The 15,785-nt window shown below is 43.2% G+C and overlaps 2 protein-coding genes across 2 annotated transcripts; one reads left to right on the top strand and one right to left on the bottom strand.

Annotated features, from left to right (window-relative positions):
- The first annotated feature begins 3,215 nt into the window (after nt 1-3,215).
- Nucleotides 3,216-10,128, top strand: LOC136653374 (vomeronasal type-2 receptor 26-like). The gene is made up of 5 exons (XM_066630280.1): nt 3,216-3,296; nt 4,535-4,783; nt 7,042-7,269; nt 8,074-8,200; nt 9,227-10,128. Exons 1-5 carry the CDS (start codon nt 3,216-3,218, stop codon nt 10,126-10,128), a joined length of 1,587 nt encoding a protein of 528 aa, XP_066486377.1.
- A 455-nt stretch (nt 10,129-10,583) lies between these two features.
- On the bottom strand, nt 10,584-15,785 carry LOC136653375 (vomeronasal type-2 receptor 26-like). Its single transcript, XM_066630281.1, has 3 exons — nt 15,782-15,785; nt 13,266-13,896; nt 10,584-10,647 (listed from the first exon to the last, which is right to left on the bottom strand). The coding sequence occupies exons 1-3, from the start codon at nt 15,783-15,785 to the stop codon at nt 10,584-10,586; spliced, it is 699 nt and encodes a 232-aa protein (XP_066486378.1).

Genomic DNA, 15,785 nt, shown 5'->3' on the forward strand with positions numbered 1-15,785 from the left:
TTCACATGAATCCAATATCTTCTCTAGTAACTTCCAGTGCTCCATCACCAGCACCACTCTTTCCACTGCTCTCCTATACAAGTTGGAGGCTATGTGCTGTTGAACCTGGAGGTAGTAGCACCCAGCCATCCCAACTAGTAACCACTGATGGACCTCTCTTGCATAGGACAGGGATACTCAGGTCAACAGTATTTAGTGGTCCTTTTGTTGCTCCAGTTCACTGCAAATGCAACATCCTCTCCAACTATGGAGAACAAAACATATTCTGTTCAGATGTGATCAACATGTTTTCTTCAGCAATTCCATGGGGAATTTCCAACTTAGGTGACCTTCCATTAATTATCAAAAAGACTGTAATTAGTGTGACTACAATTGAAGCTTTATGTAGTTTCAGTGACCATGTGCAAAACTAATAACTGTGAAAGATGGCATTAAAATAAACTTTATAGGGCTAGAACTAGGGTCTAGAAACATACAAGGATCCAGCAGTAAGATTGCTGACATGACATGTTAACTGCAGCCTTCAGAGGTGGAAATAGAGGGCATCAAAAGAAACTGTGCCTAGACAGATCTGTAAGTAGGATGATAGTATCAATTGTGTTGCTTCTGGTACTACTTCCTCACCCAGTATGCAAGGCTCATATTGTTAAGCGTATGCTACATGATCCACACCCTCCACCTCACAAGTTTCACCAGGCAGGAGACCTCATTCTTGGAGGCGTTGCTTCTCACAATTACATTCTTTCCCATTCAATAACATTCACTAAGGAACCTCCATCTGCAGCGCTGGAAGACCTTCTGTAAGGAGTAAGGTTAAAAACATGCATGCGCTTTTGGCATTTCTACGTTTTGTCTTTGTCTTGTACGTCACTGAAGTGATCAATAGCAGGAGCCACAGCTCAAGAACTGTTGTTTAGGTTATTGACTAGTAGAAAAAGAAAAGAAAAAACCAACTCCCTAGCATGAGTTGAAGCTGCAATCACCAGTCAATCTACAGATCTGAGTCTGGTGGGAATGCTCCAGTTGAAATGAACAGTTGCATGCACCCTCCTACATTAACAAGGGTGAGGAATGTTGAGAGGACCCACTGCAGAGTTTATACAGTCTTTGATCAGCAGCAATTTTAATACATGTGGCCCATTATGCAGGTGTGTGTCACTTAACAAAGGGGATAAGGGGATAAATTCTCCAATCCCCATTGTTATGAAATTAGGTTGTTAAGCAAACATTCAGTCCAATCTAGTGCCTTTGTTATGCAAACAGACACTCTCTGCCAGACACTAGCTGGTTGCACAGGCTACAGGAGATACATTGCCTCTTCTTTGCATTAAGAGCCTCTTTGTTGTGTAAACAGACACTCTGCTGCAGGCTATGGGAGACCTGACTGCCTAATTAAGAGTCTCTTTGTTGTGCTTTGACCACAGTTGTATTTGCAGTCCTTCCTTAAGTGGAAGTTTGTTAAGCCATGCATGCCTGTATTTCAAAACCTGTCTTTTGATTTTCATGGAGGGTAGAAAAGCAATGAGTTTAGCATATGAGATAAGCAAAGAGTTTAGACAAGCAATGATAGCAGCTTAAAAAATACATTTATGGCAACCTGGATAATGCTCCATTTCATTAGATACATGACGTTCCACCTTGTGGGAAGCAAGTTTAGAATTTCTGAAGATTTCAAGACATAGAAGTTTGTTTGTTTTTTTACTCTGCCAGCTAAATGTATAATACCATGACCAAATAGGGAATGTTTTGTTCTGAAGACAAATTTGGAAGTTTTTTCTATAGAATACCTAAGGCTAGAGCTGCCTTCAGAATTGATTTCTGTATATCATTATTACAATACATTAATAAGATAGATCATAACACAATTTTGAAAATCATTCTAATGAAGATTTGCCTCCCATTCTAGCATTGTGACTAATAACTACCAGCACATCCTGGCTTTGGCATTTGCAGTAAAGGAGATCAATGAAAACCCTCTGCTATTACCCAATGTCACTTTGGGTTTCTCCATCTATGACAGCTATTTCAGTCCCAAAAGGACCTATCATGCCACACTGCTACTTATGTCCAATCTGAAGAGATCTGTAATTCCCAACTACCTGTGTGATATTCAGAATAACCTGTTAGCTGTCATTGGAGCACTGGACCCCCAAACTTCTCTTAATGTGGCAACTGTCTTGGATATCTACAAAATTCCACAGGTAGGATTTCTTTGCGATATGTAGCTATTTTAAGATTTAATTCACACTCTCTTTTTTCTCCCAGTTTTTGTGGCAAGGAGATAGATACGGATTCATATGAATAGATGAATCATTTTTTTGTTTGAATTTCAAGATTAAGTTCACTGTGTCATTCAATAGCAATTGAATACTCTGGAATAGAGATGTTTGTTTCCAGTTAAATAGGATTACAGCCTAAGAGCACAACCCTATGCTTGTCTACTCAGAAGTAAGTCCCACTGTCTTCAGTGGCACTCACTCTCAGGAAAGTATACATAGAGTAGCAGCCCCAGTCTTACTGAACACAATGGGCTTCCTTCTGAGTAAACATCATTTTCAAAAAACCTGTAGTTATGGGATCTTAAGAAGTATTTCAATTTGTACTGTCTGTTTAACAAAAGGGTTATCAATTATCTCTTTGACAAAAGGATGCTGTGTGAGAATGTACTCAGGAAATCTGCTCTTTGGAGCGATTGTAGGTTTGGATTATCTTAACTGGGAACAAGTCGATAAATTGGAATCACTGTTTTACTTTCACATGTACAGTGTGCATGAGTGAAGACAGTAAAAAGTGTCACTTAATTTCTGAGCAGAGAAGCTTCCTAAATACTTAATTGTAAAATGGTTTTCTCTGATACTTTGAATAGTAGCTCCATTAAAAACTCAAAGTTTGCAAGTTAAACCATTTCTGCCCAACATTGCTTATACGCAACAGGGTTCAAATGTGTACACCTGTGGGCTGGGCAGAAATGGATTAAGTAGGACCTGTGAGAGGTCCTTCAGCCTTGTACTTTTCTTACAAACCACTATCCTTGCAGCTCCTGTCTCCACAATGGCAATGCTATATGACCATGCCTGGACTCACCCTAGCTGCCGGACATGGAGTCCAGTGGCCCTCTCCCAATGTGGGCTACTCCCAAAGCCTCAGGCAGAATGGAGGCCCTGGTAAGGCTGTTCCCAGGTGAGGAGGAAGCTTACAAGGTTCTTCTAGTCGACATGGAGAACCCGACACTGTTCTTGCAGACAGAGGGGGTTCTGCCAAAGAATGCCTCCCCCATGCTGGTTGTAGAGGAACCAGTAGGGCCTGTGTTGGCCATAAGGTGGCCTGATGTGGCTGCAGCAGCTTCAGGCAGGGTGCCAATGCAGATGGTGCTGGTGAAGTGTCCTAGCCCAATACCTTGGGCACCTGGATGTTGGGGGAGGAATGATTGAGGTGAGAACCTTCAGGTGAGGGGTGGTAGATTGGAAGGTGGGACTCGGGACCCTCCAGAAAATAAAACTCTCCAGGCAAATTATGGTGAGAGGCTGCAAAGCTCCATGCTAAGAGGCTTGAAGTTACTGAGGGCAGGAAGCTGCCTCCCATAGCCCTGTCATGGCAAAGAGGCCTGCTTAGGGAAGCAGATAGCTCAGCCCAGGTAGAAGAGGGTAAGGATGGAAGCTAACCCCCCCCCCCTTCCATTCTCTGTGGCCAGTAAGTAGGTACTGAGGGAACTGTAACTTGAATAGGAAATCCCTCTTCGCAGAACTGCACCCGCCGGCTATGGACAGGAGGGGGCAACAGAGACCCCCCCCCATGAGAATGTGACACGATAGGTATTTACAGTGTTATCATCATTGCAGATATAATGTACATGAACCGTTTTGAACATTTCAAACTGCTAAGAAAAAAGTAGTCATTCTTAATGCCTTCCCTCCCCACATCTCTTTAGGTCATCTATGGTCTTGCTCCAGTAATGAATGATAAAACCCCAGGACTGCCCTTCTGTCAAACTGCTCCCAAGGAAGCCCATCAATATGTCGGGATTCTCTCCTTACTTCTGCATTTCAACTGGTCATGGATTGGGGTTGCTGTTATAGATAATGACGTTGGAGAAAGATTTGTACAAACTGTAATTCCATTGTTTTCCCAGAGTAGAATCTGTTTTGACTTCATAGAGAGAATCCCTGGAGTATCTTTTGTCACTGAAATTTGGGACTTGCTGCAACAGGGGGCAAAAATACGGGATAATATCATGAAGAGCACAACCAATGTATTGGTTGCCTATGGAGACTCTTCTTCCACAATACTGTTTAGATGGTTGCCGTATTTATCACACCTGGAACATGAGACAACAAAAGGTAAAGTGTGGATCACAACAGCCCAAATAGAGTTCACATCAATGGTCTTCCAAAGGACCTGGGATTCCACCATATTCAATGGTACAATATCTTTTACAACTCACTCCAATGTTTTACCAGGATTTCAACAATTTGTTAAGAGCAGAAAGCCTCATAGCACCACGACAGATGGTTTTATCAAGAATTTCTGGCAACAGGCCTTTGACTGTGTATTCCCAGATGGAGAGGCGGGTGAAGTGAATGGGGATATTTGCACAGGGGAGGAGAAGCTGGAGAATCTCCCTGGGGTTATTTTTGAAATGAGGATGACCGGCCACAGCTACAGTATCTACAATGCTGTCTATGTTCTGGCCCATGCTTTACATGCCATGTCCTCATCTCAGCACAGTCACAGAATGATGGTGGCTGGAGAGAAACTGGCACTTCAGAATCAACAATCGTGGCAGGTAACAGAACATCCCCATGTGAGACAGCAAGACAATAAACCATCATCTGTCTCCATTAATTTCCTTTGTGGTTTCCTCAGACAGAAATGAAATGACTGTTCATGCTGCAATTAGCCTTTTTGCTGTACATGGTCTTTGAACTCACAATATATACAATATACACTGTCATAAAATTTGCATACTGTCCCCTCCTGCTATTTCTTTGAAAAGGGCAACTGCACTAAGTGAAGACTTAGGGTCCAATCCTATCCAATTTTCCAGTGCAGCCGCAATGCAGCCCACACCCGGAGGAGGCGTCTGTGACTGCCTCTCCACCACAGGATGCAGTGCATGCCCCATTGGCATGGCTGCACTGGCCCTTGAAAATGGGATAGGATTGGGCCCTTAAGCTGCAGTGTATATTTGTGATAATGACAAAAAGAACATGAAGGCCAAGTTTCAGAAGTTCCTAAGGGCTGTGTATTGAAAATAATGTTAATACAAAGAGTAGGTACTTCTCCTAACCATTTTAAACTTTTACTAATTGACTGAGAAAATATTGTAACAGCCCAATATTATGTGTGCCGCCTGCTGGTGGCCCACCTCCTAGGCTGGCGCTAACTGCCATAAAGGAGTCAGCACCAGTAGCGCTTGCTCCATCGCATCTCCCACTGCCTTTCAGAGTAGGTAAGTCAGCAGAAGGGGTGGGAGGGGAAAAGGAGGGGCAAAATGAGAGGGGTGTGCGGAGACGAGGTTGGAAGTGGGAAGACTGAGCCCAGGGGGAGGGTAGGATCAGTGGTGCCAAAACCACCAATATCCTATCCCCCCTCCTGGACCTGATCCCTTGGTCTGGGTCTACACAGCCCTGCAGCAGTTATTTAGCTACCGCACATTCGAGTAGACCTTCCCCTGTGCTGTGGAGGCTTACCCTTGGTAAGGAAACAATTGCTCTCTTGACAACTGCCCCCCACCATACGATGCAGCAGTTGGCATTTTGGCACCACTGCATCATGGGGGGGGGGGATAGGATAGGTCTGTAACTCATGTAACAAAGGAAATCTTTGATCATATTTGTTTTCTTAAAAAAGCAAAGACAAAGAAAAACAGCCCAGAGCATGGACTCTGAATTGATTGGTGTTACTGTACCGAAGTAGAAGTAGGGAGTTTAAACCCCGCATTATCATTTTGCAATACTACACTTCTGTTTCCCGTATACCTAATAAGCCCCACAGCAAAACAACAACATGCAAATTGTGGTGTGTGTGTGTGTGCATGAGATTTAGAAAATGGCTCATCCGGAGGGCAACATTTACATCCATGAGCACAACATTTACACAACATTTCTGCAGAGTGCTGTGAGCACCAAGCTCCAATCCTAGCGCCACTGGAACAAGCATTCTGGTGGCATTAAGCACTTTCCGGCTGTCACAAAAGATGACAGGCCTGAGCGTGCAGCTTGGCCATCTCCACAAGAGGCAAGCATCCAGCATTGTATGTCAGCCTACGCAGGATGCCCACTGGCCCCAGTAAGTTCAAACGGGGAGGCAGAGAGGTGGGGTTGGGCAGAAGATAGTAGCTATGCAGTGGGGAGAATGGCAGATTGGGACTGGGAAGGGAGTGGGTTCAGTGGCAGTGGCATCCGTCAAATCTTAACCCCCTTGCCAGCCTCAATCCGTTGACCTGGGTCCACATGGATTAACAAAAGCTATAGAACTGATTTGAGTAGACCTGGCGGCCTAGTACCTACTTATCCTGGGGCGAAGAAACAAATGTCCCTTACCTGAAGGAGGACTCTGGAGGCCAAACCTCCACTGAAGGATACAGCGGGTGTCAAATTGGCACCACTGCATTGCTGCATGGGGAGTTGGACGTGGGCTGTAAGTCTGCTTCAGCAGTGGTGTTTAATATGCTCAGTTTACATAATCACTTTGTTTGCAAAATACATTTTGAAAGAAAATATTTAAAATTCAACAATAAAATTAAAAATTTCACAAAGCAATGTGTTTTATGAAAATGTTTTAAAAATAAACAATAAAATCAAAATCACACAAAACGCCTGTAGAGTTGCTTTTAATGACACTTTGGAAGAACAAAACAAAGATTTGAAATGAACTTAAATCCATGGAATAGAATAGCTAATGTAACTCTAATATTTAAAGCGTAACTAGCTTGAAGAAAATGGCATCCATCAAAAGAACGTTTTGGCAGTTCAAGTTTAAAAGATTCAACAGGTTGCCAACTGCTGCCTTTTCTTATCTCTTTTCTTCTTCTCCATCAAGGTCCGTCGCTTTCTGAGAGGAGTCTCATTTAATAACAGCGCTGGGGACATGGTTTCCTTCAATCAGAATGGGGAGTTAATAGCTGGATTTGATGTTATTAATGGGATTATTTTCTGCAATCAGTCCCTTCATAGACTGAAGGTTGGGAGTGTGGACCCCCAGGCTCCTCCAGACCAAGCACTTTCCATCAATGAAGATGCCATAACATGGCCCAACTGGTTTAATCAGGTAAATCTAATTGCTGTAATCTGGGGAAGTCTTTTACTTTTGAAGGAGTCTCAGTATGAATGAGGCATTCACTGAGCACTGGTTAACCTTTACTTTTGGATGAAGTCAGTGTGTATAGATTAAATAAAACTGATATTCATTGGTGTTGTCCCTTCCTTACATCTCTTGGCCAAGTGTAGATGAGGTTGAGGGAAGATGTGGTATCCAGGGTTACATATCACAAAAATCTTAGTGAAAATTCAATACAATTTTCCCTGGACGAGTGAGGGGAGAAGGTAGGGAAAGGAGGTAGATCCTAGCCATTGAAGAGAAAACTCATGGCTTCAGCAAATGAATTGAATGACAAGCCACAATGGGACTGCTTCTGAGTAGAGCTGCAAAAGATTGGGTCGTCCTGGTAAGCATCCCAGCTGCTGCATGTGACCCTCCTCCCACTTGCCACTTCTGTCCCTGCTCTCTCTCACACTCACAAACTGCCAGGGGATCCGTCTTTTCTGCAGAGCCACACTTGGCACATGACTCAAAAAGACTCCTGACTCAAGTCAAATTAGAGTCCTGAAAGTGCTCTGGGACATGTCCCCGTGGCCGCCCATTAAGACCTGTGCATGAGTTGAATCAAAGGGGTGGGGACTCGGGACTTTACTCGAGTCTAGCCGCAATGGATTTGCACATCCCTGTTAGCATCACTGCAAAAGACAAAACTGTGGAACAGTGGCTCCTAGATAATCAAAACAATGTTTGAAAAGGATTCCAAGTGCATTATTCTCAAGATTGTCATTGGTCTTTTTCTCATTCGTGGAACAGACACAACCTGTTTCTACATGCAGCAAGAGTTGCCCTCCTGGTTCCAGAAAGAAACTGAAGGAAGGGAAGCCATTTTGCTGTTATGATTGCATCTCATGTCCTGAAGGGAAATTTTCAAACCACCTGGGTGAGAAATATGCATATATGGAATTCCAGCCCTCAAATGAAATGATTGGTGCCACACTCTTATCCTTTTGACACTAACAGCCCAATCTTATGCAGGACTGGATTACAAGACTAGGAGCATTAGGACAGAGGAAGGGACTTCCACTGCTGCTTCTGCTGACACTCCACTGGTAGCCATTTTGCACGTGCTACTAAATAAGGCGGCAGCGCCACAGCTCTGCTGCTGGACCCCAATGCTCCTGCCGGACCCAGCACATCAGTGGTGGGGATGGGGGAGGCTGGCAAGGGAATGGAGGACTGGGACATGTGGCTCAGTTTCACTTTCCATAGGGCTCAATACACTTTCCTTGTCAGCTTGGGGAGGCTTCTTTCTCAAGTGTTTTTTGGGCCTCCGCTCATTGGTACAAGATATTTCAGGTAGTGTTGCATTAGCTTCTAGGAAGCTGAATTGCTCCAAACACCCCCCAAGTCAGGAAGTCCTTTCAGGTTGGTTTTACCATGCACAGGTATTTCCTATAGTGCCTGCAGACACTATACCACTGATATCACCTATCTAGTACTCTTTTAAAAGTGGTATAACTGTCATTTGTTTAAAAATGCCGTTGGAATAAAAACATATAATACTGCTTTCTACACTTTTCATTTTTGTACCAAAAAAAAAAAAAAAAAGAAACATGCAAAAAATTAAAACTGAGAAATCACACCTCTATATGTGATATTTCAGAGATATAGAAAACAGTTAGTGGGACTTGGTGATTTCAACAAGGATTCCTATAGCTTCGTGGTAACTAGCAAACTTTCTTTAAACATACAGCTCTCTAAATAATTTGAGATCCAAGGATGAAGTTTCAGTAGATTAAAATAGAGACTTTAATCATCACCCCCTTAATTATCACATATTATAGAATCAACACTGAACGCTTCTCCCAATTTGAATGGAAAATGTCTTATCTGTGGACAGACAGGGAATGTTGGTGAGAGTTCACGTATCTTTCAACACTGAAATAGACATTTTCTTTTTTTTCAGACATGAATGACTGTAATAAATGCACAGAAGAAACCTACCCAAACAGAAACCAGATTTTCTGCATTCCCAAGGAGATAAGCTTCTTATCTTATGGAGAGCCTTTGGGGATCACTTTAGCCTCGTCTGCTCTTTTGTTCTCTTTCATCACAGCTCTGGTGATAGGGACATTTATGAAGCACCACAATACTCCCATCGTCAAGGCCAACAATCGCAACCTCACATACACACTTCTTGTTTCTCTCCTGCTCTGCTTCCTTTGTGCATTGCTCTTCATGGGACAACCGGGGAAGGTGACGTGTCTCCTCCGACAAGCTGCTTTTGGCATCATCTTCTCAGTGGCTGTTTCTTGTGTGCTGGCAAAGACCATCACTGTGGTTCTGGCTTTCATGGCCACCAAGCCAGGATCCAGGATGAGGAAGTGGGTGGGGAAAGGACTGGCCTATTCCATTGTGCTTTCCTGCTCCCTTGTTCAAGTAGGCATCTGTATTATGTGGCTGGCCACATCTCCTCCATTTCCAAATTTGGACATGCACTCAATGGTGAAAACAATTCTACTGGAATGTAATGAGGGGTCTGTGACTCTTTTTTATTGTGTCCTGAGTTATATGGGCTTCCTTGCTAGTATTAGTTTCATTGTGGCATTCCTGGCCAGGAAACTACCTGATAGTTTCAATGAAGCCAAGTTAATCACTTTCAGCATGCTGGTCTTTTGCAGTGTGTGGCTCTCTTTTGTTCCATCTTACTTAAGCACTAAAGGAAAGTACATGATGTCTGTGGAGATCTTTTCTATCTTAGCATCCAGTGGTGGGCTACTGGGTTGTATCTTTTCCCCAAAATGTTATATTATTGTGTTGAGGCCTGAACTGAACAGTAAGGCACAACTAATTAGAAGGAAGTATTAGAGGATGTGAGATTCTTTCTGCTTTATAGTGCATTTCACAGGGTGTGTGTGTGTGTGAATTAGCCTACACTATAATTGTTCAGAGATGTTCCTGCTCACTGGTTCTTCCTCAAGATGTTCTAGTTCAAACATTCATTTAAACAACTGAGCCCAAGTTTGCTTCATCTAAGTACACACTACCTTTGTTCAAGGTTCCCATTCATTAGCTCTTCTTGAAACCCAGAGAGTAGTTGTGGTTGTTATTGTTGTTTTTCCATTTCAGCAGACATGACATTCTTCTCTAGTGGTTGCTGCTGGAAATCACAGCTTTAACTACGACATTATGCCTTAACTAGGCCTCTGATGGAGAACTGCCTCAGTCCTTTGTGGAGGGCAGAGTCCAGGCCTTTGCCACCTCCACTTAATCATGTTCAATCCAAAATACATCCCGTTAACTTCAATAGGACTTATTTCAGGTTATTCAGTTTTGGATTTCAACCTGGCTAATAAATCACCAATGAATTGTTCTGGGTGTCTCCTTGTTATCTGTGTACCTTATTCTAAATACATATCACTGCATGTTAACATCATAGATAAAATTACAGGGACTTCACCTCACTGTAGACTGCATCTGGAGCAACTGCTCCACCCAACTCTAAATCTGAATTTCAAGTAATCATTTGAGCTCATTTGTGGATCAAGCTGTATCTGTTGGGCAGGAAAGAATGGGTGAATCTTAAATGGGTATCTTCGACTTCAATGGCGAGGAATCTACATTGAGGAGAACATTCAGTAGGTGCTGCACAGCTCACCAGGATCATTACACATTGCTCAGCAGTACCTTCTGCTGAGCAGCTTGATGAGTCACTGTGGTCCTGGCCTTAGTTAAAATCCCAGGACATGCTTCAAACCACAGTAAAATCAGGTCTGTGCATTTCTGCCTATGCATGCTTGCTCAGAAGAAGTCCACTGCTGAAAAGTTAGCCTCAGTTAGTCACATCCTTCCCCCTTCTTGCCAGAAAGGAACACCCAGATCCAACTGTTGTTGCTCAGCAATGGTAGGAACAAAACAGAACTGACTTCTGGCCTCTTCTGCTGACCAGAGGACTAGAAAGTGCAGAAGATGAGGAGATGCTAAGAGAATTTTTTTTAACTCAAGAGTCTCCAAAGTGTGTCCCGCCACAAGATTTTATCCAGCCCTCAGTCTTTTTTGTCAGAGCATTTGCTAATGTTTGACATTTTTTACTCATTATATATCGTTTTTCAGTTTAAGCATGGCATTATTTCTTGGTAATTGTCACATTTCTCTATCATTCTGAATCACACTGATTGCAAAAAAAGATCCAAGTAAAACTTATTCATTCATTTAAATTTCATTCATTCATGATTTTTTCTTGGGTTCACGAAAGTGTACAAAATATTTGATGTGGCTATGATGTGGCCCTCGTACTGAAAAGTTTGGAGACCCCTGATTTAACCCATTTCTGCCCAGCCCACAGGTGTACACATTTGATCTCTGTTGCATATATGCAATGTAGGACAGAAATTGCTTAAATATCTTAGTGCTCCCTTCAGGCTAGAACAGAGCAATAGGGAACTCATAAGTTGTGGGCCCTGTCATTTCTTCTTGCTCTGGGTTGCCCTTGTGGGGAGGTGGTCCTCTTTCATGCATCAGGGCAGGAGCGTCCGTAGGGAGCTTTCTGTCTTCTTCCCTGCCAGAAAAGAACTTTGGACTCCAACTGGCAGACGCTCAGCAACCACAGGAACAAAACAGAGCTGATTCTGGCCTCTTCTGTTGACCAGAGAACTAAGAGATGCTGAGGAGTGTTTGCAAGGTGGGTTTGCTTGTTTTAATACTGGTCATCCCTCGTTATCCACTGGGGTTCCGTTTCGGAACCCCTAGTGGATTAAAAAAAAATCTGTGGATAAAAAAAAAGTGGAAAAATTGATTTAAAGACCCACTTCCAGGTTTCTTGCTCCTCCATTGCTCCTAATGTGATAAGGTCGTGCCTTGACATCCGCAGAAGTTTGATTCTGGGACTCCCTGCTGATACCATAAAATATGTTAAATAAAAGCGGTTTAAAAAAAAATAAAAAGTACGTCCCTTTTCAATTGTGGTGTAAAAACAGCTTTTTTTTACTGTTGTAGAGAGGCAATCAGCAATCAGAAATGCAAAGGTCCCCCTATCTTTGCCTGGCTCTGCTGAAGAACGAAATGATAGCTTGTATGACAGTTTTTTAAACTGTGATGTTAAACTTTAAGGGATGAATTTTTCCCTTTCTCCAGGGATCAGCACATTCCTTCTCATTTGCAGTGGCCATTCGTGTTGAGTCAAATCCGTGTATTAAAAAAATCTGTGTATAACAAGGTTGGATCTGTATATAATTCTGACATATTGTGTGTGAACGTAACAGCAGTGACATAATAGGAAGGGAGAGAGAGAGCCATGACGGTGGAATTTTCTAGCTGCAGTTACTTGATACTGAGGGTGCTCCGGGGTGGGGGGAGGGGATACTCAAGAGGACCCCTTTTGTATTTTAGAAAGACCCCATTGTCCTCACTCATATTCTGTCTGTATATTTGTAGATAAAGCAAAATCCTACAGAAATTCCAGGTATTGTCACTCCTCTGATCTGGTATGCACTTTTGTCACTGAGATCCACCTGCTCCAGCCCACTGCCTGCTCCGTGTCCTCTGTGCTTACCTGGAAGTAAGTCACATTCAGCTCAGAACAACCTATTTCAAATTAGACACATATTGTCTATTGACACATTAGATTGTACATATTGGACAACTAAAAATAATCTGACAGTGATCTAAAGAAGTTCTTGAAATAAATTGCTGATAAAGGGAAACACAATACTTGGCCAGTCCACTTGTTATGTGTATAAGAAAGGTGATAAAATCACAATATTTGGGGGGCTCATTTGGGACTAAACTAATGAGAAGGAAAAACTCACAGACATTGTGGTAAAAATAAACACAATTATATCTGGACTGCAGAAAAAAAGCAAATAACGCACTTCTCTCACATTCCCAAATGCTACCTTCTCATTAACTTTCCCCTGTTATTCAGTTCAGGCCTCAATATAATAATGTAACATTTGGGGGTAAAGATGCAACCCAGCAAACCAAGACCAGAGGCCAAGATAGAGAAGATCTCCACAGCAACCATGTACTTTCCTTTGGTGCTCAAGTAGGTGGGAACAAAGGAGAGCCAAACACTGCAAAAGACCAGCATGCTGAAAGTGATGAACTTGGCCTCGTTGAAACTGTCAGGTAGGGTCCTGGCCAGGAATGCCACAATGAAACTAATACTAGCAAGGAAGCCCATATAACTCAGGACACAATAAAAAACTGTTACAGACCCCTCATTACATTCCAGTATAATTTCTCCCACCACCGAGTGCATGTCCAAATTTGGGAATGGAGGAGAGGTTACCAGCCACACAATACAGATGCCTACTTGAACAAGGGAGCAGGAAAGAACGATAGAGTAGGCCTGTCTTGTCCCCACCCACTTCCTCATCCTGGATCCTGGCTTGGTGGCCATGAAAGCCAGAACCACAGTGATGGTCTTTGCCAGCACGCAAGAAACAGCCACTGAGAAGATGATGCCAAAAGCAGTTTGTCGGAGGAGACACGTCACCTTCCCTGGTTGTCCGATGAAGAGCAATGCACAAAGGAAGCAGAGCAGGAGAGAAACAAGAAGTGTGTATGTGAGGTTTCGATTGTTGGCTTTGACGATGGGAGTGTTGTGGTGTTTCATAAATGTCCCTATCACCAGAGCTGTGATGAAAGAGAACAAAAGAGCAAACGAGGCTAAAGTGATCCCCAAAGGCTCTCCGTAAGATAAGAAGCTTATCTCCTTAGGAATGCAGAAATCCTGGTTTCTGTTTGGGTAGGTTTCATCTGTGCATTTATTACAATCATTCATGTCTGAAAAAAATGATTTCAGTGTCAGAAACCAAATGATAATTCATCAGTCTCAAGAAAGCACCAGTCTCACCAGTCCTCCAGGGGTCCCACTTCTTACCTCCCTCCACTTGGAGAACTGCCCATTTATTATTAGTCCCTGCTTTTTGTTCTATAGCCAGTTACCAATCTATAAAAGGACCAGTCCTCTTCTTCTATGACTGCTAAGTTTATGCAACCGCTTTTAATGTGAGACTTGCTCAAATACTTTCTGAAATTCCCAGTAAACTGTGTCAACCGAATTGCATCTATCCACATGTCTGCTGACACTCTCAAAGAGTGCTAGAGAGTTAGGGCGAAATCCTACCCTGCACTGGAACAGGCAAGCCAGTAGGCTTGCGCTATATCCAGCACATGTTAGAGTCCCAAAGCAGCTCAGCCAGAAAGCTTTCCCCTTACTTCTGGGAAAAGTCACTTCCTTGCCCCAGTGGGTCTCTTCGGAATTGTGCCACCTCCTGAGATGGCACAAGTCAGAGGAGAGCGGAGCAACTTCAAGCTGCTCCAAACTTCCCAGGAATGGGTGTTGGGGTCTGGCATAATTGCTGAATCCCGGCCCCGCCTTCTGCTCCCCACCTGCCCACCCTCAGGGCTGCCCACTGCCTGCACTTCCCCCCACAGGAATTCCTCCCTCCCACCTCTTCCCTGCCCACCACAGAGGGGCCAATACAAGGCTCGCTGCACAAGCTGCCATAGAGGCTGGATTCCGTGCGCAGGTGCAGCTTACTCCTGAGGAGGCACAAATGTGCTTTACGGCATGTTTGCGACCCTCTTGGGTCAGCACAAGGGATTTGCACTGACCCAAGTCCTCCTCTGGATTGCTCCCTTAGTGAGACATGACGTACCTTTGAAGAAACCATGCTGATTCTCCTTCGGCAAGGCTTGTTCTTGTACATGTTTCAGAATGTTATATTTAATAATGCTTTCTACCAATTTACCCAGAACGGATGTGAAACTGACTGGTGTGCAATTTTCTAGATCCCCCTGATCCCTTTTTACCTGTAATTGTCAATAATCAGGGAGTGAAATTTTAAACTCTGAAATGTCTAATGCAGTGGTTCCCAAACTTTTTAGCACCAGGGCCCACTATTTAAAACAACACTCTATCAGGACCCACCTAGGTTTATCAGACTTTTTAAAAAATAGATCTAGAAAGAAATATTTTTATATAATAACCAGAAAAAGACTCTCAAACTTTATCTCTGTATTTATACATGCTTGAAAAATCATGTTCAGCACCTTGTTGGGCAGTTAGCAGCTATCTTGCAAATCTCAGAAGCTGAGCTCTTGGCAGGGTAATTAACAGCTACTGTATCTGATTTTTCAATAGCCTCAGTGCTTAGCAATTATTGACCTGATCTTTCCATCACCCTTTGGCCACCCACCAAAAATCAGGTCACAACCCATCAGTGAGTGGATCCTGACCCACAGTTTGGGAACCACCGATCTAAGGCTTTTGCAGAGCACAACACAGTAGTCAAATTTAGACACTACCAGAGGATCATTTCTATCAGCCACTTCTCTGCTTTGCACCTGAGAAGATAACTGGCATGCTGGACAAAAGGAAGAAAATGCATTTCAAGTCAGAGCTACTACCTTAGAAGGCAGGAGCATTCTAGCTGTAGCCCTCCCCAAAAGGAACCAGTTCCTTCACAGAAAGAGCAACCCCATCAGTAAGGAATTCCACACGTATATTTCTTACCCAT

Source organism: Tiliqua scincoides, chromosome 5 (genome assembly GCF_035046505.1).
Source record: "Tiliqua scincoides isolate rTilSci1 chromosome 5, rTilSci1.hap2, whole genome shotgun sequence".
NCBI classification, from domain to species: Eukaryota; Metazoa; Chordata; class Lepidosauria; order Squamata; family Scincidae; genus Tiliqua; species Tiliqua scincoides.

What these genes read in the sequence shown, in the direction of transcription:
- LOC136653374 (XM_066630280.1), top strand. Translation starts at nt 3,216, where the DNA reads ATGGAGAACCCGACACTGTTCTTGCAGACAGAGGGGGTTCTGCCAAAG. An exon ending in GGCCCAACTGGTTTAATCAG is followed by an intron (nt 7,270 to 8,073) that starts GTAAATCTAATT and finishes TTCGTGGAACAG; the next exon opens with ACACAACCTGTTTCTACATG. An exon ending in GAAATTTTCAAACCACCTGG is followed by an intron (nt 8,201 to 9,226) that starts GTGAGAAATATG and finishes CTTTTTTTTCAG; the next exon opens with ACATGAATGACTGTAATAAA.
- LOC136653375 (XM_066630281.1), bottom strand. An exon ending in TACATGGTTGCTGTGGAGAT is followed by an intron (nt 10,648 to 13,265) that starts CTTCTCTATCTT and finishes TACACAGATAAC; the next exon opens with AAGGAGACACCCAGAACAAT.